The 24,114-nt window shown below is 47.8% G+C and overlaps 1 protein-coding gene across 1 annotated transcript in view; it reads left to right on the plus strand.

Annotated features, from left to right (window-relative positions):
• Window positions 1-24,114, plus strand: part of TTLL11 (tubulin tyrosine ligase like 11) — a 623,794-nt gene that overhangs the window by 62,493 nt on the left and 537,187 nt on the right. The window contains exon 2 of the mRNA XM_078641848.1: window positions 20,367-20,466. Coding sequence (XP_078497974.1) covers window positions 20,367-20,466 — 100 coding nt within the window. The remainder of the gene's footprint in view (window positions 1-20,366; window positions 20,467-24,114) is intronic.

Below are 24,114 nucleotides of genomic sequence, written 5' to 3' on the forward strand. Positions count from 1 at the left end.
CAAATGCTTCTCTTTCTATCGCACTCCACCTCTGTTCCCTGGAAAGTAACCTCCTGCTGATGAAGGCTACAGGTAAGTCTCGGCCCTCTTCATTCACCTGAGCTAGAACAGCCCCCACGCCATGCTCTGAAGCGTCCGTCTGGACAACAAATTCTTTAGAAAAGTCGGGTGCCTGGAGTATGGGTGCCGTGCACATTGCAGTTTTCAGGGTATCAAAGGCCGTCTGACAGGCGTCAGTCCAGTTCACAAGTCGTGGCTGCTTCCTGGAAGTCAGCGAAGTCAAGGGGTGCACAATGTTACCATAATCCTTGACAAACCTCCTGTAGTAACCCGTGAGACCCAAGAAGGCTCTCACCTGAGTCTGGGTTTTGGGCGGTGCCCATGCCAGGATGGTATCAATCTTGGGTTGCAGGGGGGCCACCTTGCCGCTCCCTACTTGGTGCCCCAAGTACACCACTGAACCCTGCCCAATCTGGCACTTACTGGCTTTGATTGTGAGGCCTGCTCTGCGCAGGGCCAACAACACTTCCTGGAGGTGGCACAAGTGTTCCTCCCAGCTGGCGCTGAACACTGCGATGTCGTCCAGGTAGGCGGCACTGAAATCCTCCAGTCCGGCCAAGACCTGGTTGACCAACCTCTGGAAGGTGGCAGGGGCATTCTTCATCCCAAAGGGCATAACCCGGAACTGGTAGTGCCCATCTGGTGTGGAGAATGCTGACCTCTCTTTTGCCCCATCAGTCAAGGCGATCTGCCAGTACCCAGACGTTAGATCAAACGTACTAAGGTACCGGGCAGCCCCTAACCGATCTATGAGCTCATCAGCTCTGGGGATGGGGTGCGCGTCAGTCTTGGTTACTGAATTGAGTCCTCGGTAATCCACACAGAACCGAAGTTCCGGTGAAGCACCAGGCGCTGCAGCCTTTGGGACCAAGACCACGGGGCTGGCCCAAGGACTGCTAGAGGACTCAACCACCCCTAAGGCAAACATCTTGGAGACCTCCTCCTTGATGTATGCTCTGACCTTGTCAGTCACTCTGTAAGCCTTGTGCTTGACAGGAGTGCTGTCCCCGGTGTCCACATCATGGACACACCACTGAGTGACACCAGGAATCAAGGAGAACAGATCAGGGAATTGTCCCAACAATTGGCGACAATCCTGCTGCTGTTCAGGGGTCAGTGTGTCAGAGAGGACAACACCATCCACTGACCCATCTTGCTCTTTTGCATACAGGAGGTCAGGAAGAGGCTCACTCTCCTCCTCCATTCCAGCATCTGTAGCTAGGAGCATGCCCACTTCGGACCTTTCTAAGTGGGGCTTCAAACGGTTGACATGCAGGACCCGCAAGGGGTTCCTGGGAGACTTTAGGTCCACCATGTAGGTGACATCGCTCTTTTTCTCCACAACCTCAAATGGCCCAGTCCACCTGTCCTTGAGCGCACAAGGTTCCACAGGGGACATGACCCAAACTTTCTGTCCAGGCTGAAGCTCTACCAGAGTGGCCTTCTGGTCGTACCACCGCTTCATCTCCTCCTGGCTGGCCTCCAGATTTGCCTGAGCAAGATCTCTGAAGCGCCTAGTCTGGTTCCTAAAGGCCAGCATGTAACTGTATACATCCTGGGGAGGTTTCCTGGGAGATTGCTCCCAGCCTTCTTTGACCAGACTCAAAGGTCCTCTTACCGGGTGACCATACAAAAGCTCAAAGGGGCTGAACCCTAGAGACTTCTGTGGCACCTCACGGTAAGCAAACAACAGGCATGGCAAGAGGACGTCCCATTTACGCCTCATTGGTTCTTCAAGACCCATAATCATGCCTTTAAGGGTACGGTTGAATCTTTCAACCAACCCATTACCTTGAGGGTGGTAAGGAGTGGTGAACTTATAAGTTACCCCACACTCCTTCCACAGAGACTTCATATAGTTGGAAATGAAGTTGGTGCCCCGGTCTGACACCACCTCTCTGGGGAACCCCATTCGGGAGAAAACACCCATCAGTGCCCGTCCCACCACGGGGGCAGTCACTGTTCTGAGAGGGATGGCTTCCGGGTACCGTGTGGCATGGTCCACCAAGACCAGGATGAACCTGTTGCCCAGTGCTGTCTTGGGGTCCAGTGGCCCTACAATGTCAATCCCCACCCGGTCAAAGGGGGTACTGACCACGGGAAAAGGTTGGAGGGGAGCCTTCTGCTTCCGCCCGCTTTTCCCACTTGCCTGGCAAGTCTGACAGGTCTTGCAATGGACATCTGTGTCCCTTCGCATCTGAGGCCAATAGAAATGGGTGACAAGCCTGTCATAGGTCTTGTCCTGCCCCAGATGTCCAGCTAAAGGAACGTCATGAGCCAAACCCAGTAGGAAGGCTCTGAAGCGCTGGGGTACCACCAGCACACGGGCTGACCCAGGCTCAGCAGCCTTAGGCTCGCTATACAGGAGGTCGTTCTCCCAGTAAACAAAATGTGACCCTGACTGATCACCTGAGGTTTGGGCTGAGGCCTGCTGCCTCATACCCACAAGAGAAGGGCACACTTTCTGTTCTGCACAGAATTCTTCCCTGGAGGGACCACCATCCTGCTGCCAGTGGGTCAGCTCGGGCAGGTCTCCCAGTTCAGCAACTTGCTCACCTGTGGGTTCCAGGGCATACCCCTCAAGGTCTGCCTCCTCCTGGACCACGGGAACTACGGGGGACGGTTTCCCGCGCCCCCTGCCTCTTCTCTTCACAGCGGGGTTCTGGGCCATACTTTCAGGCTCCAGAACCCCATCAACACCCTTACTTGCTGTCATGGATCGAGTGGTTGCACACACCCACTCTGGCACACCCAACATTTTCAAATGTGTCTCCCTCTCCACCTTAGCCCAAGGGGAGTCTTCGAAATCATTGCCCAGGAGACAATCAACAGGCATGGCGGGCCTCACAGCAACCTGAAGAGTACCTGAAACTCCCCCCCATTCAAAGGAAACTTGAGCTACCTCACACTCTCTCTGGGAGTTGTCAGCAGCTATCACAGGGTAGAATGCGTGGGGAACAACCTGCTCTCTGGACACCAAGTGACACTTGACAGCTGTCACACTCGCTCCGGTGTCTCTGAGAGCTTCCACTCTATGGCCATTAATGGTCACCCACTGCCTATATTTTTTAGTGTTACTAGGCAGAGGGGGTGGCGGGACCAATTCCATGTCTCCTAGAGAGACCAGGGACATCTCTGCGGGACCCTCCCCACCATGGGCAACCATCTCCTCCCCTCCCAGAGCTACACTAGCCAACTGACGGGGGGCGGCACGTGGTGGTGCACCGGGTGGTGCACTAGAGTTCTTCAAGGGACACTGAGGATCATAAAAACGGTGTCCCACCTGCTTACAAGCGAAGCAAGCCATGGGGCCCCTACGACCAGGTTTACCTGTCGGGGCCTCTGATTTCTTATCTGGGGGAGGCTGGGAACCCTTCCCTTGGTTCCCTTGGGGATTACTTTGGGGCCCTTTCTGGAACTCCTTCTGTTTACCCTTGTCCCCCCCACTCTTCTGCTGGGGACCCTGCCCACCTTTGGCTGAGTCTCCCACTGGACCCTTGTGGACCCTGGTACTGACCCAGCGGTCCGCCTCTTCAGCAAGTTTTCTAGGGTTAGATATCTTGCTATCAATAAGGTGCTGGCGCAGCTCTGGAAAACAGTTATTAGACAAGTGCTCCCAAGCAAACAAATCATAAAGAGCATCATAACTTTCCACTTTGCTGCCCTTTACCCAACCATCCATGGCTCTGCAAAAATATGACACATACTCCACCCACGTGGTACCAGGCAACTTCTTACATTCTCTAAAGGCCTGTCTGTACTTTTCTGGGGTTAGGCCATACCTTAACATTAAAGCATCTTTCATATGAGCATAAGACGTCCTATTCTCAACAGGCATGTCTAACAGGGTATCTCTTCCCTCATTCACAAAGCGACCCCACAACCCCGCTCCCCAATCCTTCTCAGGGACCCGGTGGGCCAACAATGCTAGCTCATATGCTTTAAACCATTGACCAATATCCTCATTCTTCTGAAAATCTTTGATCACATCTTTGGGAAAATAAAACCTACTTTCTGCAGGCACAGATGGGACGCTGCCACCAGAGGGATTCAATTCTAACTTTTTAGCTTGGAGCTCCAACTCCCTCAACTTGGTATCACGCTCAAAAGCTAACTTCTCTCTTTCAAACTCTAATCTTTTGATCTCCAAACCAGCTTCTCTCCTGCCTCTTGCATTCTCTATCTCCAACTGCCCATTTATCTTAAGTTTTGCCATTTCCATGTTGTAGGCTCGCTCCTTCGCCCTTTCTTCTCTTTCTTCAGGGGAAAGACCTTTGGAGGAAACACTGCTGCCAGGAGGGGATACAGGCCCAGTCACGGGCACTTCCTCCTCCCCTTCCTCTGTCGGTACCACCACCGGGGCAGAGGGATTTCTGGCCTCTAACCAGGCCTCCAATGCTTTGAGATAATCTGCTCTCTTTGAAATGCCTGTGGTAGGAACTTTCAACTGCTTGCAAAAGGATTTCAGCTTCCTTACTGGATAGTCGTTTATCTTACTCCTATCAAACTCCTCCTCAACAACAGGTGTAGTGCCTCCAGCATTACTCATGGTCAAAACTGGCAGTTTCAAAAATCAAGCTTCAGGAAATTCGAGAACAAAAATAGAATATCCAACCAAAACAGATTGTGGCTGCGCTATGGTCTGCTTTCACTATGTAGCGCACACTAATCACTGCACATGGGTCATAAATGCAAAGTTCAAAATCCCACCGCTGACCCACCAATGTTAGAAGCGGCTGTCTCTAGTTGGCAGAGGTATACACCTCTGACAAATAGGGACACACCTTTTCTAGTCAGGGCAAGGAGATCACACACTTAGATAACCCCTGCTCACCCCCTTGGTAGCTTGGCAAAGCAGACAGGCTTATCTCAGAGGCAGTGCGTTAAGCATTTATGACCACATACAGTAATAAAGTGAATACACTACAAATGGACACGACACAGTAGTATTATAAAAATAAGTATTTTTATATAAGGCTTAGCACAAGACCAAATAACGACAAAAATATACCACAGTCTCAATAAGTACTCTTGGAAGGAAAAATAATAGTTCAAGCACGGTTTCTTCTTAGCACAAAAGTCTTTAGTATCAAAAGCAACTCTTCTTCTCTAAAACACAGTTCTTGGCAACAATGTAACCCACACGGGAGTCACACGACGTCGAGGCAAAGTTAATCCAAAGGTTCGGCGTCGACCGCGAGGAGCGCTACGTCGAGCCCGGAGTCGCACAGACCCCAACAACACAGTACCTTGGAAAAGTGAAGCACTCGATGATCAGCGGCGTCGAGATGTCCGGCGTCGCGTCTTCGGCGTCGATCGGGCCTCGGAGTGGGGGCGATCTGCAGCGGCGTCGACCGAAGTCAGGCGGGAGCAGCGCTCACGGAATGAAGCAGGATACGGCGTCGTCGATGTCGATGTTGCAAGAGTGAGCAGCGCTCACGGCGTCGAGAGGGCTCGAAGTCGATGCGATCAGCAGCGGTGCAGACACGGGGTCACTTGGAGCTGGAGCCGAACTCACTACTCACTGGCGTTGCTGCTGGCGTTGATCGGGCCCGGCGGCCGGCGTCGAGGAAGCGGGACACTGGAGCCGTTACTCACGATGTCGAGCTGGATTCGGCGGCGTCCGTCGGCGTCGAGATTGCTGGATTCTTTCAGAGGTGCTGGATTCACAAACTCCAGCAAATAGCACTTTAAGCAGATGAAGTCCTTTAGCCCTGTGACTTCAACAGGAGGCTGGCACTCTTCCAGCCCTTGGAGATTTTCTCAGCAAAGAGGGAGAGTACACACAAAGTTCCTCTCTCCTGGTTCCTTGGCAAAAATAAAGAAGCAATGCAGGATTCCCCCAACAAACAGCACTCTGGCAGAAGGGGTAGGCAGTCCTTAGATCAGCAGGCTTCTTGTCCTTGGTTCAGGTTTCCTTGTCAGAAGTGATCTGAATTCTTGGTTCAGGGGTCCTTCTCTTATACCCCTTTCTGGCTTTGATCCCTTTGTCCATGCAGGGGAATTTCCCCCCATCCTGGGTTTGTTGTGGGTGTTGCCAGGCCAGAGCACCTGGCCTATTCACTGGGCAGGGCAGAGTCCTCAGCCGCTCAGCAGGAGCGGAGCCAGCATTGTCACTGGCAGGGGCAGGGCCATCAGCTGCCCGGCAGGAGGCGGGTCAGGAAAGTCCCAGGCAAGTACAGAGTCATCAGTCGCCTGGCAGGGGGGCGGAGCCAACATTGTATCAGGCAGGGCAGGCTATCAAGAGCTACTCTCCCCTACTCTCAATGCAAATGCCCCACTCATCCCACACTGACTCATTCAGACTCTCTGGAGCCACCCAGCTCCTGTCACACACACACCAGAACCAGCAGAGACCGGTAGACAGTTAGACAAGAAAATAGCTACTTTCTAAAAGTGCTATTTTCAAACACAGAGTCCAAAAACCATCCACACAAACGGATGCGTTATTAAACCCTGAGTTCAGGGATACCAAACTCGACATTGCACCATGCTCCCCGAGCCCGCTAGGATTATAGCATTAATAATCCTGGCAGCCCATTCTAACTGATGGAGAGCAGGCTACCTTACAATAGTGAAAAACGACTATGGATGTAATTCACTATTAGGACATGCCAACCTTGTCAGGCTTGTCCTACCTTATGCTTACAATGCACCCTGCCCGTGGGCCTACCATAGGGGTGACTAACATGAAGTTAAGGGAAGGTTTAGGGACTGGCAAGTAGGTGTACTTGCGCAGTCCTCGTGACAGTCAGACTGCACGTGGTCTGGCAATGGCAGACCTTCAGACATACTTTTACTAGGCCGCTCTTGTGGGTGGCACAACATGTGCTGCAAGCCCACTAGCAGCATTTGTATTTACAAGCCCTGGCACTCCTGGTGCACTCTACTAGGGACTGATAGTAAACCAAATAAGCCAAACATGGAAGTCAATCAGTACAGCAATTTCACATAGGGAGCACTTGCACTGTGGCACTGTTCAGCAGTGGCACAGTGCCCAAAGCATATACCAGCAAAAAACATCGTAAACAGAGGAGGCAAACAGAAAAAATGGAGGAGAGACTCATGCCAATGATGCCAGGTCTAACACTGACACAGGTCCCGGGCTGAACCCCAACTCACGTAACATACAATCATTTAGCAGAGTCAGCAGGGGTTGTGGCAGTCCATGCCGCACAGATCTCCCAGCGCCACCGGGGGCGACTCACCCAGGATCACCCTCGGCCATCAAGTAGTTCTTCCGCTGTGCCCGGGGTGACCGCAGGGAGGGTCACGCTATCAGTCTGGGAGTCCTCCGTGTCCGAGCGTTCTCCACCACCTCTTGTCTCCGGTGCCTCGGTCAGTGGTTCTCCCTGGGAACCCGAGATGCTGGATAGCATCTCAAGTACACTGCGCTGTTCCGCTGTTGTCACCACAGCAGAAGGGCGGCCAAAACCCCCCCAGCGGTTGCGGACCCTCTTGGATCTACGTTGAAGTCCAGCCTCCGCAGTGGTTTGGAAAGAAGAGGCAGGGCCGTCCTTGCTAGCCCTATAGAGCTCCAGCCAGCTGCACACCTCGTCAGGGGTGTCAAAGAATTTGGTCCCGCCATCCAGGATGATGCGGAGTCTCCCCGGAAAGAGCAAGGAATATTGGAGACCTTCGTTGCGCAGTTCACGCTTGATTGCCAGGAAGGAGGTCCGCTGACGTTGAGTCTCATAGGTGTAATCCGGAAAAATGTTCACCTTACTGTTGTCCACCTGGTATGGCCCATTTTTCCTGGCGTTGTTGAGGCGCAGGTCCCTATCTCGAAAATGCAGCAACCTCGCCACCACTGGACGCGGCGGCCGGCCCTGCTGTGGCGGTCTGGCCGGAACCCTGTGCGCCCGCTCCAGATTGTAAAAGGAGGAAAGGCCCTCGGGCGCTACCTCCGTCTTGAGCCAGTTTTCTAGATAGGATATCATGTCGCCATCCTCGACTTTTTCTGGCAGGCCCACCAACCTGATGTTATTCCTCCTGTTGCGCCCTTCCGCCTCCTCCGCCCTCTTCTCCAGCGTATCAATTCTCGTCAGTGTATCTTTCATGACAGCTGCCAACGTCTTCTGCGCCGGTTCCAGGGTTCCTATCGAATCTTCCACTTCTTTGACCCTGTCCGAGAGCTTGCCATGGTCAGCCCTGAGCAATCCCAAGCCCGTCACCACCTGGGCGATGTCCCGCTGAAGCGCCGACCTCGTGTCCGTAATGGCCGCCAAGATGTCGTCCAATTGCCGCTGAAGACTCGGGTAGGTCGGCACCTCTGGGTCCATCCGGTCACTCTTTTCCGGCAGTTCGGTATCGGAGGTGACCTGCGCGTTCCCCTTGGCGCCCTTCGGTTTTCCCATGGTCGCCCCAAGCGTCAGCCACTAAAAGTCCAGGGCCCCAAGGAGTGGTCTCGCTCGACACCCGGGAGGCTCCTCGCTGATCCACGAGCTCGGTCCCACCTCCGCTCGAGTTCCCAGTCGGCACCAACCGCACGGCCAAAGGCGAAGCAGCCAAGCCCCGGCTCAGGCCAAGCAATCAGCGGGCAGCTCGACCGGATCCCGTCAGTCAGGACCAGGGGCTCCGCAGCAAGCGGCCAACCCCCCCACCATGGTCGAGGCAACTCACATGCGCACGTGGTGCAGGCCGCTCCGTGTGTGCAAGTATCCGCGCTCCAACCAACCCTGCAGAAGTCGGGGCCTCGCCGGGAACAAGGGTAGCCGTAGGAAGAAGGAGGGCCCCTCACTAGTCGTCCTGCACCGCTGCTACCCACTTGCGCTTCCAGCAATCACCGCCGCCATCTTGGGGCTCAGACCCTCGCCTCCACCCTGGTGGATCGCGGTCTCCCGGCGGCAGCTCCAGTCCCCTGTGCGGGTACTCCTTCGTGCCACAGTGCTGGTCCACGTTAGAGGCCCCCGGTGAGCACAGAGTAGCAGGCGGCAGCTTCCCCGGCCCGGTGAGGGTGCCGGAGAGTTTCCCCGGCTCCGTCGTCTTGCAGTGCCCCGGGGGGACCCATCGGGTGCGCTCCACAGCCAGCGAGGTCCGCCAAACGCTGGAGGCCACCGGTGATCCAGGCGACCGGCGCGCCCCGCACCTTGTCAGGAGTAGGAAGGCGGCGGGCTGGAGTCCTCCGGTCCCGCGACCCGCGAGGGCCGCCGAGTACTTTACGAGCACCGGACCGGGGCGGGCGCCATGATGGAGGCTGCGCCACTCGCTCCTCAGCTGCCCGGTCAGGCTCCCTCTCCGCTCCCTCGGCAACTCTGAGGCACTCCGGCCGCAGGTCTCCACGTAGCGCCCCCGCACCGACACCCGGATGAGGATCGGGGGAGCCCTGGAGCCAGTACACAGGATAAAAGCGGCTCGATCGCGGAGCCGAGCGCTCAGGCGACCTCCGCCATCGGCACCCTAGCCACGCCCCCTTCATTCATTTACCCCTTCCTTGTATGCATTACTCCTCCTTAATAATAACAAGCAATTTTTGTTAGTTTAATAAGACCATCTTTTCTCAATATGTGGTCATAACTATGTGTATGTTGTGTTACTGTAATGAAATGGAAGTGCTCTGTGAGCAAAAAGAAAAGCGCTGGATTTTGCATTAATACTCAGTGCTTCAGAGCATATTGTTTTGTTCTGTTAGTCTTGATTGTGCTGCGGAGTGTCATCCTTCATGTGTTCTCCAGACGACAACTTTCAGATAAGGAACACTCAAATCCCCCGCTTCCCCCCAAATTAGTGCACTTCATCGCTGTGGGTTATAGACAACCCCATTCTTTCAACTTCAACTTAACCACACCTGGAGCACCTTCTTCAGTCTACTGAGTCCACTCATTTCTTATTATTTTTCCCTCCCCCCGTAGTTTTATATAGCACAAACTTGACCCAAAGGTATCAGAGCGCTTTACATGAGCACCAGTTATGCTACTCAAGGGCACATTCATTCATTTTTGTTAGACACAGGGAGCTTAAGTGATTTGCCCAGAATCACAGGATGTTGAGCATCATTGCCAAGACTCGAACCTGGTTCCCCAGATTTGAGATTGACCGCCCTAGCCCCATTTGCCACATCCTCTCCCCAATTTCTTCATTATCAGTATCGCAGACAATGTGATTGCACCCACTATTGGAGACATTCCTATGAAAAAATTAAAAGTATATACCTTAGTTTAAACAAAGCTGACCCTAATGTGTCATTAATTGTCCTAGCATACCCTTTCCTTATGCTTTTATATGCTTTATTATACCTGTTATGTTAGACACATGAAACAGGATAGTTCCTAAGCTTTCATTACATTAAGGTGAATATGTTGCCTGTCAAATTTGTACCATTGCGACAATCTGCAACTTGAGCTGTGTAATAATCACTAATTCTAATTCTAAGATCTTGATTTAGAGCTTGGCCGAGAGGGCATTTAATCAAAAAGGATACCAAACTGCATGTCATTTACTGACCGGCAGCCCTTCACCATGTTGATGGCAGAGACTACTCCATCCACACCACTGGCATACACTTACTCTGTTGGACTGTCGGAGGCTTGGCCATTTGTAAGCCTGCCCAGTTTATAGTGGGGGAACAATGGCAGGTTTTTACCGTCTGTCATCGCCAGTTAAAACCTGGTGGTAAGGGACAGTGAAAGCTGCAAAATGACCCCCACACCTTGGGAGAAAACTCCCACAGCGAGCAGTTCCTTGCTTTTTTAATTTATTTTCAATCTTGCTTTGGGATTTTGTCCGTTAAACTTTCAGTGCATTGACAGGAACCACAGTGATGGTAATGCCTGCCGATACCAGAGATGTCCACGGGCTAGCAGACATCTCTAAATATGGCAAGTGGGTATTCCTTCAGTGTGACAGAGTAAATCCTATCTGCCAAAGTGTAATTCAATCCCTAACCACTTCGACGCAGCTGGAATTCCCCCGCAATGCGGAAGAATTCCACGCGTGCACGGAACGGACCGCCCCGGCTGTCCTCCGCACACGCCCACCGTGACGTCCGACGCCTGGGGGCCGTCCGACGCATCGAAGAGGCTAAATCTTATGTCGATAACAATGAGACTATGCTTGTCAATTTATTAAGATTCTTATACAAGACCTTGTTAGTATTTGGCCAAAGGTATCTAGTTATCACTTCTTCTGTTGGTGGGTATTGTGTATGACCGCAACATTCAGTCACCTGGCTCACAGTCACTAAATATAAACCCTTGTTAAGAAAACAACTTTATTTTGTGAGACTCGCAATATAAGAACCGTTTTTTCTTGTTCTTAAAATTTCAGAAATGTTTTGGTGATACCATCAACTTACAAACATTAGCAGTTGTTGCAAGACGTTAATCATAACAAGTATTTGTTTACATATGAGTGAGATTTCTGTTAGCTTAGAACAGTCTTTTGTATTTAAAAAATACAGATTGTCCTTTAATAAACAATTTATTGAATACAGAAATCCCCAGGTATATTTTAAAACTGAGTTCCCTAGTTGTATGTAACAACCAGGTTCTTTCTTTAAAAGACATCCTTTAAGTTGCAAAACATTAATAAGCATTGAATAAATTCATTTATTAACCATATAGTTTGACCCTTGATTTTACATATAGCGTGTATGGTAATATTTCAAACTCCTACTGAGACCAAATTATGTGTAGAATCTTGAAATATTTCAACATTATTAACTAGTTTCCACTGAACTCTATATGCGATTTAAATTCCAGCAAAAAGACTGTGTTATAAATTTAGCTTAAAAGTGTTCCCAATCCTAGCTATAACAAGCTGGCATGTTTCATAACCTCACAATTGATTGAGTCATTTCTGACATTGGATGTACTTTCTATATTATCATTTTTAAATCCTTGTCTATATCCCCATAGCCTGCAGTTGTGGGCTATGGTGGCCATTAAAGGATCGCTCCAGTGTTAAAGGCCCTAGGCAAGGGTTTTTAACAAGGGAACAGGACCGTGATGGGCAGTATAGCCTGCTACGGTGGGCTATAAGGCTATTAAAACAAATTGAAGAAACACAAGGGGCTTTCTGAGCCGGAGGGGTTTGAAACCGAAATAATTTAACTAAATAATTGTGCATGCAGGGCCACGGCTGTTGAGCTGTTGAACAATCACAGCAATGGCTGTGAAAGGAGGCTGAAGCCAGCCTCAATTTCTCCCTGGACGTAGCTAAACTGCTTTTTATCGTTCAGCCGAGCCAGGGAGACCCAGGAGCTGAGCATCATACCCCTCCTTCTGAGGCTCCAGTGATGCTGTGAGCTACGGAAGGCTCCTGTATGTCCTGCTGTATAAGCTCTGCCTTTTTGCTTTCCCCTGCCCAATCCACATATTGAGGAGAGGCAGAGACTGTTTATTAGGACATTGTAATGTTGAGAGCATCAGGCCTATAGCAGTTCATATCGGCCGCTGCTGCTCCATTGTCTTCAATGAAGCTCTCAACATTTCAATATTTTGATATTACTTTCAACGATCCAGAATATTTTGCCGCATCTATTTCTCTTATCCTTTTAAGATCTTGTGCTGCAGTTTTACGTGTCATGGTCATAACAGTTACCACAGCATTAGCTGCAGCTTTCTAAGGTTGTAACTGCTGTTACTACAATTAGTTTATTTTCTTGAGATTAGGGAAGATTGCTCTTTGATAATTGCAGTTTGCACAGCAGTAAATATTTTCTCAATTGGAGCAAATAGCTCCTCTCCTGAGGTATATAGGTGAGATTTATATGCATTAGGTCTGGTTTGTCCGTCATTATATAGGACATGCATGTATCTGTATTGACTGGTTTCAGTTCTCTCCACATATGTCTTTCTGTAAATATCTGAGTATTTGTGTATGTTCCTGCTTCTAATATTTCCTGGAAAAGTAGGTGTGATCAAATGAAATAAGGATATCAGTCTCTCAGCATAATGAAGCAAATGGGTCCGGAGGCAGTATGGACACTTTTGTTTACTTTCACCTTCTTACCACCATGACCGTGTGAAGAGTAAAGAACAATTTTCATCAGAGGAGTATTATCTCTCTGCCGCTGGTATTGTTCCCCCAGCTCTCATGTTATGTCTGTCAGGCTCCTCATCTTTACAATAAATGTGTTGCTTCTTTTTAAATCCACCCCATAATTAATTCATCTCTACTTGGGATTGTGATTCTGTCTGTTTGATGTTTATGCTGTGGAAACACTGTCAATGTCCTTGCACCAACTATTGGAGACAATCCTGTGAAAAGATTTTAAGTATATACCTTAGTTTATGCAAAGCTGACCCTAATGTGCCCGTAATTGTTCTAGCATACTCATTTATTCTGCTTTTATATGCTTTATTATACCTGCTATGTTAGACACATGAAAATGGATAGTTCCTAATCTTTCTTTAAATGAAGGTGAATATGTTGCCTGTCAAAATTGTACCATTGCGACAATCTGCAACTTGAGCTGTGTAATTATCACTGATTCATTTACGGTTTCCGTGTGTAGCTGTTCAGCCCTTTATAGTCCTGGCGACCTGATGCTGAGAAATGTTAACACCTAAAGGGAAACCTGCGGTGTCTGACTGCCATCTAGAGGCGTTTGTTAATACTGCAGTTGTGAATTTTAAATAGCTTCCTAACCAGTCACATTGATTTATCCTCTGTGGACTAACAAAACATTTTCCCTTCCCTTCAGAGACACAATAGATCAAATGTTTGACAGCAAACTACCCTTTGCGGCAACTTCTTAGTTGAGCAGAAGTTTTAGCAGCGGCACCGATGCTCCCCAGATACATATACCCCTCTCGCACTCTGAAACATATTTCTAATTTCCCCCTTCTTAAAGTGAATCCTGGATGACCTCTCCAGTTCAGTTCTAGTGAAAGGTGATGGCGACTGCGAATGCTATTGAGTTAAATTGTGGCCCTTTCAAGAATTGAACCACAGTGTGCTGTCCTGGTGGTGGTTCTTGCAGCAAAGCATTCACACGTTTAAGTCCCCCTCCCTCGTTCTATAAGGGAAAATAAGAGGACATTTTAATAATTTGTTACTCAAGAAGAGGGCACATTGGCAGCAGAATGTGGCCCGAAAGCGTCGCCCTCGTTTACAGACCACCCATCGGGCCGAGCTCAACAGATCTTTGACCTTGACACAGCTAGACAGCAGCATTATCTGCATGGACCTGTCCAAGCAATCACCTACAAACTATCAACACAGCACGGCCCCCAAAGGCAGCCTCGTTGTAATGAAATAAATTGACTTGCCACTCACCAGTTCATGTTTCCGCTGGATTCCGATGATTGGCAGGACAGCACATGAATATTACACACCTCGCTCAAGACCCTGCTGCCCACACACTGCTCCTGATTGTATGCGCCCTGGAAATCTCTGATCCATTTATACCTTGGCAGAACACGCATCAACCAATCAATCAAAAGGTTTATTGCAGGCAGTGCCATAAAACACACAAATAATTGTTAAATAAATTGCTGTGCATTGAACAAATAAAAACGAACATTGTAGTAAAAGCACAAGTTCATATTCCTTGGTAGAACATTCCAGACGTCTCCATGATTGCCACTAATTAATCTTGCTATAGGTGGTTAGATGCAATTATTTCACTAAAGATAAACTATAAAGTGCCACGTAAGTAAGAGATATTAAAGTAGGAATAACACACACAGTTAAAACATAGGAGTAACTGCATCTATTATCATGGGCGCAGATTTCTGATTTTGATGAGAGATATCCATTCAGAAGGAAAAAACGGAGTCGTCCCATGTATAATAATTATGTCAAGACTTAATATATAATGTTCTTTTTCAGGCCTTAGTCCTTTTGGATCTGTCCGCTGCGTTTGATACGGTCGACCATGCCATTCTTCTCGACCGCGTCAGCGCAGCGGGCATCCAGGGCACCGCCCACTCCTGGATCGCGTCCTTTCTTCAGGGCAGATCACAGGCAGTTCACCTCTCTGATTTCTCTGCGCCCCCCCTCCCGGTCACTTGTGGGGTACCCCAAGGTTCTTCTCTCTCCCCTCTTCTCTTCAATCTCTATATCCGCCCCCTCATTTTCTCTCTTCTTGAGCTGGGGGTCTCGGTATATAACTACGCAGACGACCTCCAGCTCGTCTTCGACCTATCTTCTCCTACTCATTCTCTCCCCAAGCTCAGCTCTACCCTTGTCTTCATTTCCCAATGGATGAGCTTCAATCATTTGAAGCTCAATCCTGACAAGACAGAGCTTGTTCTCACTGGTGGTCCCTCCAACCCCTGGTCCTCTGTTCACTGGCCCCTTTCCTTTGGTCCTCCCCCCTCCCCAGCTTCTTCTGTCCGGACCTTGGGCATCAAGATCAGTAATGATCTCTCTATGCATGCGCACATCAGTTCCGTTGTTTCCTCCTGTTTTCTTTTTCTGTTGATGCCCTCAAAGCCATCATTTCTGCCCTTATTACATCCCGCCTGGATTATGGCAATGGCCTGTACGTAGGCATTCCGGCCTACGAAACTCGCCGGCTCCAGGCCATCCAGAACCAGGCGGCCCGTCTTGTTTTTCGTCTCCCTAAGTTTTCCCACATCACTCCTGCCCTTAAATCCCTTCACTGGCTCCCCGTTCATTTCAGGTCCCAATTTAAACTTGCCTGTTTGGCTTTTCGGGCGCATGCCCGCTCTGCTCCTCTCTTTATCAATTCCTTAATCTCTTCTCATGCCCCATGCCGTTCTCTTCGCTCGTCTTCTCTCTCTCTTCTTCACGTTCCCCGCTTCCGCAAATCCCGCACCGGAGGCACCCGCTTCTCGGTGAGGGCTCCCCAGATCTGGAATATTCTCCCTCTTTCTATTCGCTCCATTCCCATCTTCTCACACTTTCGTAAAGCTCTCAAAACTTTCCTTTTTCTTCAGGCTTTCCCTGGCTAACTCCCCTGGATCCCTTGGCAGATACGGTTGTGTTCCTTAGCGCCAGGATGCCGCTTGGCCGCAGTGCGCTCTATAAGTTTCTTTTTCATTTCATTTCATTTCATTTCATTTCATTTCTCCTCTAAGATCATTTTGTTGACAATTGAAATCTGATGTAGAAGGCAATTTGAAAAACCTGCACCCTTTCCCCCCAATCCAGTTGGATTGATTGCTATTTGGACAGATAGACTCTGTGCATCTCCAGTCCATGGTGTATGTGAACTCTCAAGCAGGAGGAGCACTTATCGAGCTCATAGAATATGTGAACTCTTAAGAAGGAAGAACACATCTGGAGCCGATGGAATATGTGAACTCTGAAGAAGGAGGAATATGTGACCAGTTAAGAAGTAGGAGCACATCTGGAGCCCATGAATGTGTGAATTGTGAAGGAGAAGCACATCTGGATCCCATGGAAAATGTGAACTCTGAAGAAGGAGGAATATGTGACCAGTTAAGAAGTAGGAGCACATCTGGAGCCCATGAATGTGTGAATTGTGAAGGAGAAGCACATCTGGATCCCATGGAAAATGTGAACTCTGAAGAAGGAGGAATATGTGACCAGTTAAGAAGGAGGAGCACATCTGGAGCCCATGAATGTGTGAATTGTGAAGGAGAAGCACATCTGGATCCCATGGAAAATGTGAACTCTGAAGAAGATGAGCACAGCCGAAGCCCATGGAATATGTGAACTCTTAAGAAGGAAGCCCATCATCTATGCACTGGGATACATGAGGAGCAAATAAAAATAAAAAAGGTTAAACAGTTTCATTTGTTTTTGTGCCAAAGAAACCTTCCCTGGTAGGATGTCTGCCAGTTTTTGCTGTTCATTCTCGATTCTTCTGAAAGTGACCCCTAGGTAGTCTGAATAGCCCACATATTCTAATTTTGCATTTGAAAATCCCTCACGAGCTGTGTCCCCCAGAATCTTGCATTTCAGACTGTTAATAAGGAGGCATTTTCAGTTGCAATAGACTTCAAGTTCTGTAAGGATTTTGGCTAAGCTGGTTTCAGTCCTTGACATTGCAAGTACATCATAAGAAGAAAGTGAATACTCCACCATCAAATGTGGTCTCATACACATCATTATTTGCATTGGATAATGCTGGGGCTCACACCTGCCATTTGTATATGTTAATATTACCTATCTAAATTACCCGGGTATAAAATCTTACCTGGGCCTTGATAACTCTAATTAATGCACCAAATAATTGAACATACCGGGTGCACGGCTGCCTCACTCAGCACTTTGAAGGATTTTACATGGTCTAACACTCATGGAAGGCAGACTTTTGATAGAAGAAGTCTCTATACTGGCTTCCCCAATCAGGTGTGTTATGTATCTGTATGCTGATGTAAAGACATAAGCTTTGTTGAGTGGTACCTGTGTTACTTCTGAAATCAGCTTGAGCAACACTAATATGGCAGGACTTGCCAGGCTTCTTATCACCCATCTTGTAAATACGGACAATCAGTCATGCGGACACCCAACTACGGACAATCAGTGGCCAGGGAGCGTACATATCTCTCGGTGGCTCGATGGCTAGGGGTGATTTGGCTATACCACATCTAGGATATTACTACCTGGCCACCCAACTGAGATTTCTAGTGGAATGGCAATGTCCACTCACGAAGAAGCACTGGTACTTCTTAGACCAGGCAGTGGCCAGGATTAATATATGGAAGTTTCAAAGGCTCCCACGTGGGAGCCACCCACTGGAAGTGGTCATTTCCCTGGTGTTCAGAGCCACTGTTGGGGTCTGGGACAAAGTTTGTGTTCCTAAACACCTGTCCAACCGGGTCTCCTCCCTGACCCCAATCATGGGAAATGCAGACTTCCCAACAGCTCTGCATGGAACGACATGCTCTCTGTGGCAGGAGGCAAATTGCAAACACATAGGAGACCTCTTTGACAAACAGGGCTTATTGGAGTTCACAATGGTTCATCAGGACTTCGGGCTTCCGGACTCTGAACGCTGGCACTAAGTAGTGGTTCGCCAGTGGGTGACTCACCCGTCAATACTACCTCATGCAAGTATGCCCCTTACCCCGTTTGAACGCTGGCTCTTGCAAGGCGGGATGACTGACTCTTGCTGTCAAACATCTACACCTTTTTGAACGCCTCTGCTAATCCCCAGAACATGGTGGGAGACGGAGTGTGAACACCGATTCTCAGAAAAGGAATGGGCTGAAATCTTGCATAGAGGCAGTACGTTGGCTTGCAGTGCCTCGGGGAGGGAAACTCTCCTGAAAATTGTTCATTACTGGTACTACACACTAGACGCTTCGTTAAGTGGCAGAGGGGGAGCGGCGACAAGTGCTAGAAACACTGAGATCACTGTGGTACACTTTGTGCCTTGTATGGAATTTCCTAAATGTATTTAATGTTAGGTGCATGGCACAGGTTATCTTGGGTGTGTAACTTACTTGCCCAAACTAGAGTGGTGGGTTCTACCTGGCTTAGGTGCAAACCGTACCCAACCAGAAATCCCATTTCTAACCGTATCTGAATATTTTTAAGGCTCTTCTGGGGATGCAATCCAATGCCGGGGGTTTCCCGAACAATCTCATACTCTCATGTCAAGCGCTATATTCAGTAGTGTCAGGTCACAGACGACCATATCACCATCGAGAGGTGGCGGGCACTCTTAGTCAGTATAAGGTGCCATGCATCTAACATTAAATAAATTTAGAAATTCCATGACAATGGTGATACCCACTAAAATACATCCTATCACTAACGGAGGGAGGGGGCTTCTGAAAATATCTGTACATTTTAGATTGAAATGAAAATACAAAATGATTAGCTTAGAACAGAAACTGCTGGGCTCGAGAGTGGGCATCTATTTGTCGGCCTCACTTCTGAAGCCCTCTTCTTACATTGGATTGAGTAATTTCCTCTGCAACACCGTTTGTTTGGGGTGAATAGTGGAGTAGAGAATGCTAACATTCTGTAAACATTTTATGATGCCTTTTTAAAGTTTTTTGTGGACAGGAGCAATCTTAATCCACTCTCCCACTGATTATTGGAACATCACAGTATAGCACGTCACTTGTTTCTCCCAGCTATGCACCGGTCTGCAGGCAAAGTGGATGTGTGGGGAAAAAGTGTTGGGATGATGTGTAAAACCTAGTAGGGACCACTGGTGAATCAGGACAAGAAAGTATAACATGCAAAGTAGAGGTGAGCATATGAAAAACAAAGTTTGTGAGGGATACAAGAGGTTTCCTGGTATGAGGCCACCAATTGAAACGCGAGAATCTATTTCCCATTACTTGAGTTCCCCTCAGATGGGGGAGGGTATACCATTCAGAAAGAAGAGTCCACTTAGCAGCGTTCTAGAAGAGGTAAAACGTTAACCAAAAAAGAGAGTAAGTTGGTGCTTAAATCAGAGGACTTGAGCTCTCTGGTAAGATTACCAGGAGCAATGAACGGGTGTATGGGTGGATGTTCATACAATCAGGCCACTGGTGGTATGCAAGGCGTTTGGCCTGGATTACCTTTGGACCAGATGGACGACAGGAATTGCATGAATGAACATGGTTGGATTTTGGAGCCAAATTAAGGAATATTAGAGGTATTCAGATAACAGTGTGTTTGTGGAGAGATTGACTTACACAAGCATACACGCATTAGACTGTATATAAACGATTTGTACTGTTTTAGGGAACTATTATAAAATGTTTTACTTAAAGATTTCTGCACAAGCAAGATGTGTGTTATTACAGCAAATACGTTTGCAATTGATTTAAGTTTACATTATGAAGGCTCCTAAATCAACCCTGACAACAAATTGATTCATAACAAAAATTTACTTTATACACATTCTCCTAAACTTTACCTATTAGCTAACTCCATCCTTAACGTTAAATATAAACTAAACTCTATACACTGTTAAGTTTACCATAACCTCAATGTTAGTCCTAAGTCCTAAACCATATTCCTACTTGACTCCCTTGGACTGACCTGTACCCAATTCACGTGGTGTTTATTCAAAGAAATTTATTTAAATATGTTCACTGATCTTAAAGTGGATATTTTTAATTAATTTTATTTGTCATTTTAACAGCCTACATTTCTTTCCTTTGTAATCCCTTTTCTTTGTAGTAATTTTCATATAAAGATATTTATATGTTCAGGAACCTCTGTAATTACCTAATTCCTTGTGTAGAATCATGTTTGCATTCTTGTACTGGAAAGATTAACTAATCAAAAATAAAAACTGATTTGGCAAAACTTTCTTATAAAAGGGAAGATAATTATGTGTAGCTTACCTCAAGTTCAGCAGAGGGCTAGAGGGGCTAAAGTAAATCTTATATGTTCAAAGGCTCTTGCATAAAAGAGGCGCCAGGTCTATTACATTTAAGTCAATTTAATCTAGTTAATATCATTTTTTTTTCTTTTAGTTTGCCCTTGGTAGAAGGCAACCCTGTGATATCTATTGGCATGGAGTGTCCTTTCATGACAGTGATAACATCTGCTCAGGTCAAGTCAACAAGTTTCCAGGTAAGAATTTGTGTCATCATAGTGTGTTTGCCTTTGCCTCATCTGGCATATTAGACTCTGTAAGTGAGGAACCCCTTGCTAGCAGATTTTTCCCTTCCCAGTTGTGTCAAGACAGTAAATGCCTAAATGGCCTAGAAGGGAGCAAGATAGTTTGAGAACTGTTTTTTAAAATAAGGTTTAACTTGGAAGACCAATGATGTAGACCAGATGTACATTGTTTATTCACCAAGTCTGCTCTCTTATCATATGGTTTGTTTTGTCCTGCACTCCAAGCTTGATATGTTAGTGTATGTCAAATGCACCTATTTACATTTTTATTTTTAAGGTGATGTTACTTAAATAATAAAATAATTAACATTATAAATACATCAAGTGTGAGTTTTTTAAAATAAATGTAAATGATTAAATCTATATTAAATGTAAGTAATACATTTAATTGTCAAAGAAATTCGATCTATGTAAATAATACATAAGTAATTAAAAAAATTACCTATATGTATGTTGAGTTCAATGTTTACTGTTTTTATAGGGCTAGTTAAACGTAAGGTGTTTTTATAGTTCAGGGAAGTTTAGTGTATAGGTGTAGTAAGCTTTGTTTTTTATAGTTTAGGGTGTGTAGTTTTAAGGAGTAAAAGAGGTTTTTAGAGTTCAGGAGGGTGTAGGACTGTGTAATGTAAATAAATGGTTTGGGTCCAATGGAGGGAAGTGAATCAGGGTATTAACTGATTTTTAGGATCTATGGACAAATTGTTCTAGGAGAATGCCTCTTTTTAGGTCGAGCTGATGTGGCATTCATGCGAAGCATGAATGCTGTCAGCTCGACAACTAATGCTATCCGTATTTGGGAGAGTGGACACCAAAGTGTCACGAGCTTTCCCAGTGTCGGATTTCACCGCGGGAGCGAGCGCGCTTGCGCAGACCGCAGGGCTTGCATGCAAACACGGCGCGCACACAGGCAGGCCCCATCCCCTGCACGCACAGGCACACGCGCGCGCGCACACACACACGCAGACAGGCACAACACACGCAGGCACATACAAGCGCGCGCACCCCCCCTCTCCCCTCTTACAAACCCGCACACACACACTCCCAACCCCGCTCACCGGGCACAAGCAGGGCTTCCATCACGGGGGGGGGGGCGGCCATCGTCAATGTGCCCCGAGGCCCCCCCTCACCGGCTCCTCTCGTCCTGTCCCTCCGTGTCACACCAGACTCCGCAGCCCGCTCCGTTGTTTCTCCGCCCCTTCAGTGCGTGTCACGCCTCTCCTTTCTCCCGGCCGGAAATCCCTTTTGCTTGTCAGGCCTCGTTTTCGAAACCGAACTGTCCCGCAACAGTGTATAAAATATCGGCAGTCGTTCTGCGCACTTGTTTTTAACGTGAATGAGTGTTGTACTCCTCACGGCGCGTCTCCTCTTCTCAATCGGGGCTCCCTCAGGTCAGAGGAGCCCCGCAACAGGCGCCACACTCCTCCTTCTCCCCGGCCCCCTCCTGGGGACCCGGGCTACCCAGGACCGGCAGGGCGCTCCATGCGCCGGCAGGCCGCCTCACGGACATCAGGAGGCGGGACTTCCGGTCGGCCGCGAGCGATTTGGCCGGCCGGCCAAGAGCTTCCGGGTCGCCGCGGGCAGCGTGGCGGCACTCTCCCGATCACTACAACAACAGGAGATGTGCACGCGACTGGCCGCTGGCGTCTCGCGTCTCTTCCGCCTTGTTTTGTTTCACGCTGCACTCCACCATAATTATTTAAGTGCCTCTTCCATAATGCGCGGCGGCGTTCAACTGGACAGTGAGAATAGGTTGTTGAGTTATGGCAGAGGCAACTGAAGTTATGTGCAAGCCACCGTATGACCGCTCGCACCACCGCCGGCTTGCCTTGGCCTCTCTGAGCCTCACCCGGCCCAACCAGTGTTGGCGGCAGCTGACTCAGTTGTGAGACTGCTGCTGCCCGGTAGCAGAGATAGGTGCTGCTCGCCACTTTTGACCCGCTGCCTGCTCTGTGCAGTGTGTGGAGTGGTGCAATCATGATCCCATGGTGGACAAGGGATCAACCAACTCGGGCCCGACCGAAGCCGTGCTGCCTGCACTGCAGCTGTGAGAGCATGTACCAGCCCGGGGGAATGCGCCTGTTGCTGTCTTCGTTCATCGCCTGCCTCAAATCCAAGTAAGTGAATTTATAAACTGTGAACTCATAAAACTGTGCTCTTAAATAAAAGTGATGTCCCTTTGCTCATTTTATTGGCCAGATTTATAGCGGCCGAGCAGTCAAGAAAGCGATTAGGTAAACCTTGTTATTTTACGTTTGTCAGAGCAAAACGAGAAATTAAAGAACACCTTCTGAATATTTCGGTCGTGGAGACTGCACCATGGCTACAATCCGTTCCCCAGCGAGCGATGATATGTGCTTGCATGTGAGGAGACCAAATCTGGAAAACAGATCCGCCTCTTTCTCTTTTTATCCCCCACTATTGCAGTCATTATTTAATCTCTGTACTCGAGATGAGCAGGTGGCAAGCACAATGCGCCGGTTTTTTCAATAAATAATCTGGCCGTATTACAATGACTGACCGCTAAAATTCACAGAAACATTCTTTTGTTTGCAGTGGCATGGCGTGCACTGTTAATGAGTGGTGCAGATCTGAGTCCTCGTTTTGTTTAACAGTATGATCAGCTTAGAAGAGAACTAAGGTGCTTCAGTTTCTGGTGCTTTCCGGCACTTTAAACATCTTCTTAGAATGTCTTGATGCTCAAATGGGTGTAACAGCTGACATTTATATGTTTTCCTGGTTTTCATTGCTTGATTTTGGTTGCGAGAAAGTGTCACTCATAGTTGTTGAAATGTAACACACAATTATACTGAATTTATGAAAATGTCACACATGGAAATCGGAAACTTTGGCAGCTATGCGCTCTTCACTGGGGAAGGAAGGGTTAGGTCCTCGCGCACCTTTTGCCCTACTTTTGGAGTGCGATATGCCACAGCATCACTCAGCGCCACCACCGCATCAATCTGTGCAACCATTCAACAACAACTGATTCAAATATGTTCTCTCAATGTTTCAAGCTTTATTACAGACGTCACAAAAAGATGTTAATATTTCACTTAAGTTCTTGGATTTTGGTCACAATAAAATACAATGAACATAATCTTTACAACATTTTAAGCTATTGCCATTATAAATTACAATAATTTTTATTTAAGTATTCATTATTAAAAAAAAATAAAAGCCATTGTTATTTGTAATATCAATACATCTAAGTCACGTAAATACAAAACATGTTGCATTACAAATGGTATAGGTGTCACATTTGCAAAAGTTAAAAGCATTGGCATTGTAAATGACAAAGCTATTAATTTCGCTATTTTCAAAACCAACACATAAATAAAATATGAGTCATTTACAATACCAATAGCTCAAACTTTCCTAATGCAAGACCTATTGCATTGCAAATGCTTGTTTGTATGGTCACCCCCATTTTTTCTGGATTGGTGCTGGTGTTTGTTTTATCTGCGCACTGGGACACTGCTAACCAACTACCCCTAAAACATGCTGAATTGGCCACACTCCTGATTTGCATATTTAACCTAGCTATTAGGGCGTATTATCTGGTACAAAAGTGAACCCTGGGCCTGTGAGTCAAAGGCACTA

This window comes from Lissotriton helveticus, chromosome 5_1 (genome assembly GCF_964261635.1).
Source record: "Lissotriton helveticus chromosome 5_1, aLisHel1.1, whole genome shotgun sequence".
NCBI classification, from domain to species: Eukaryota; Metazoa; Chordata; class Amphibia; order Caudata; family Salamandridae; genus Lissotriton; species Lissotriton helveticus.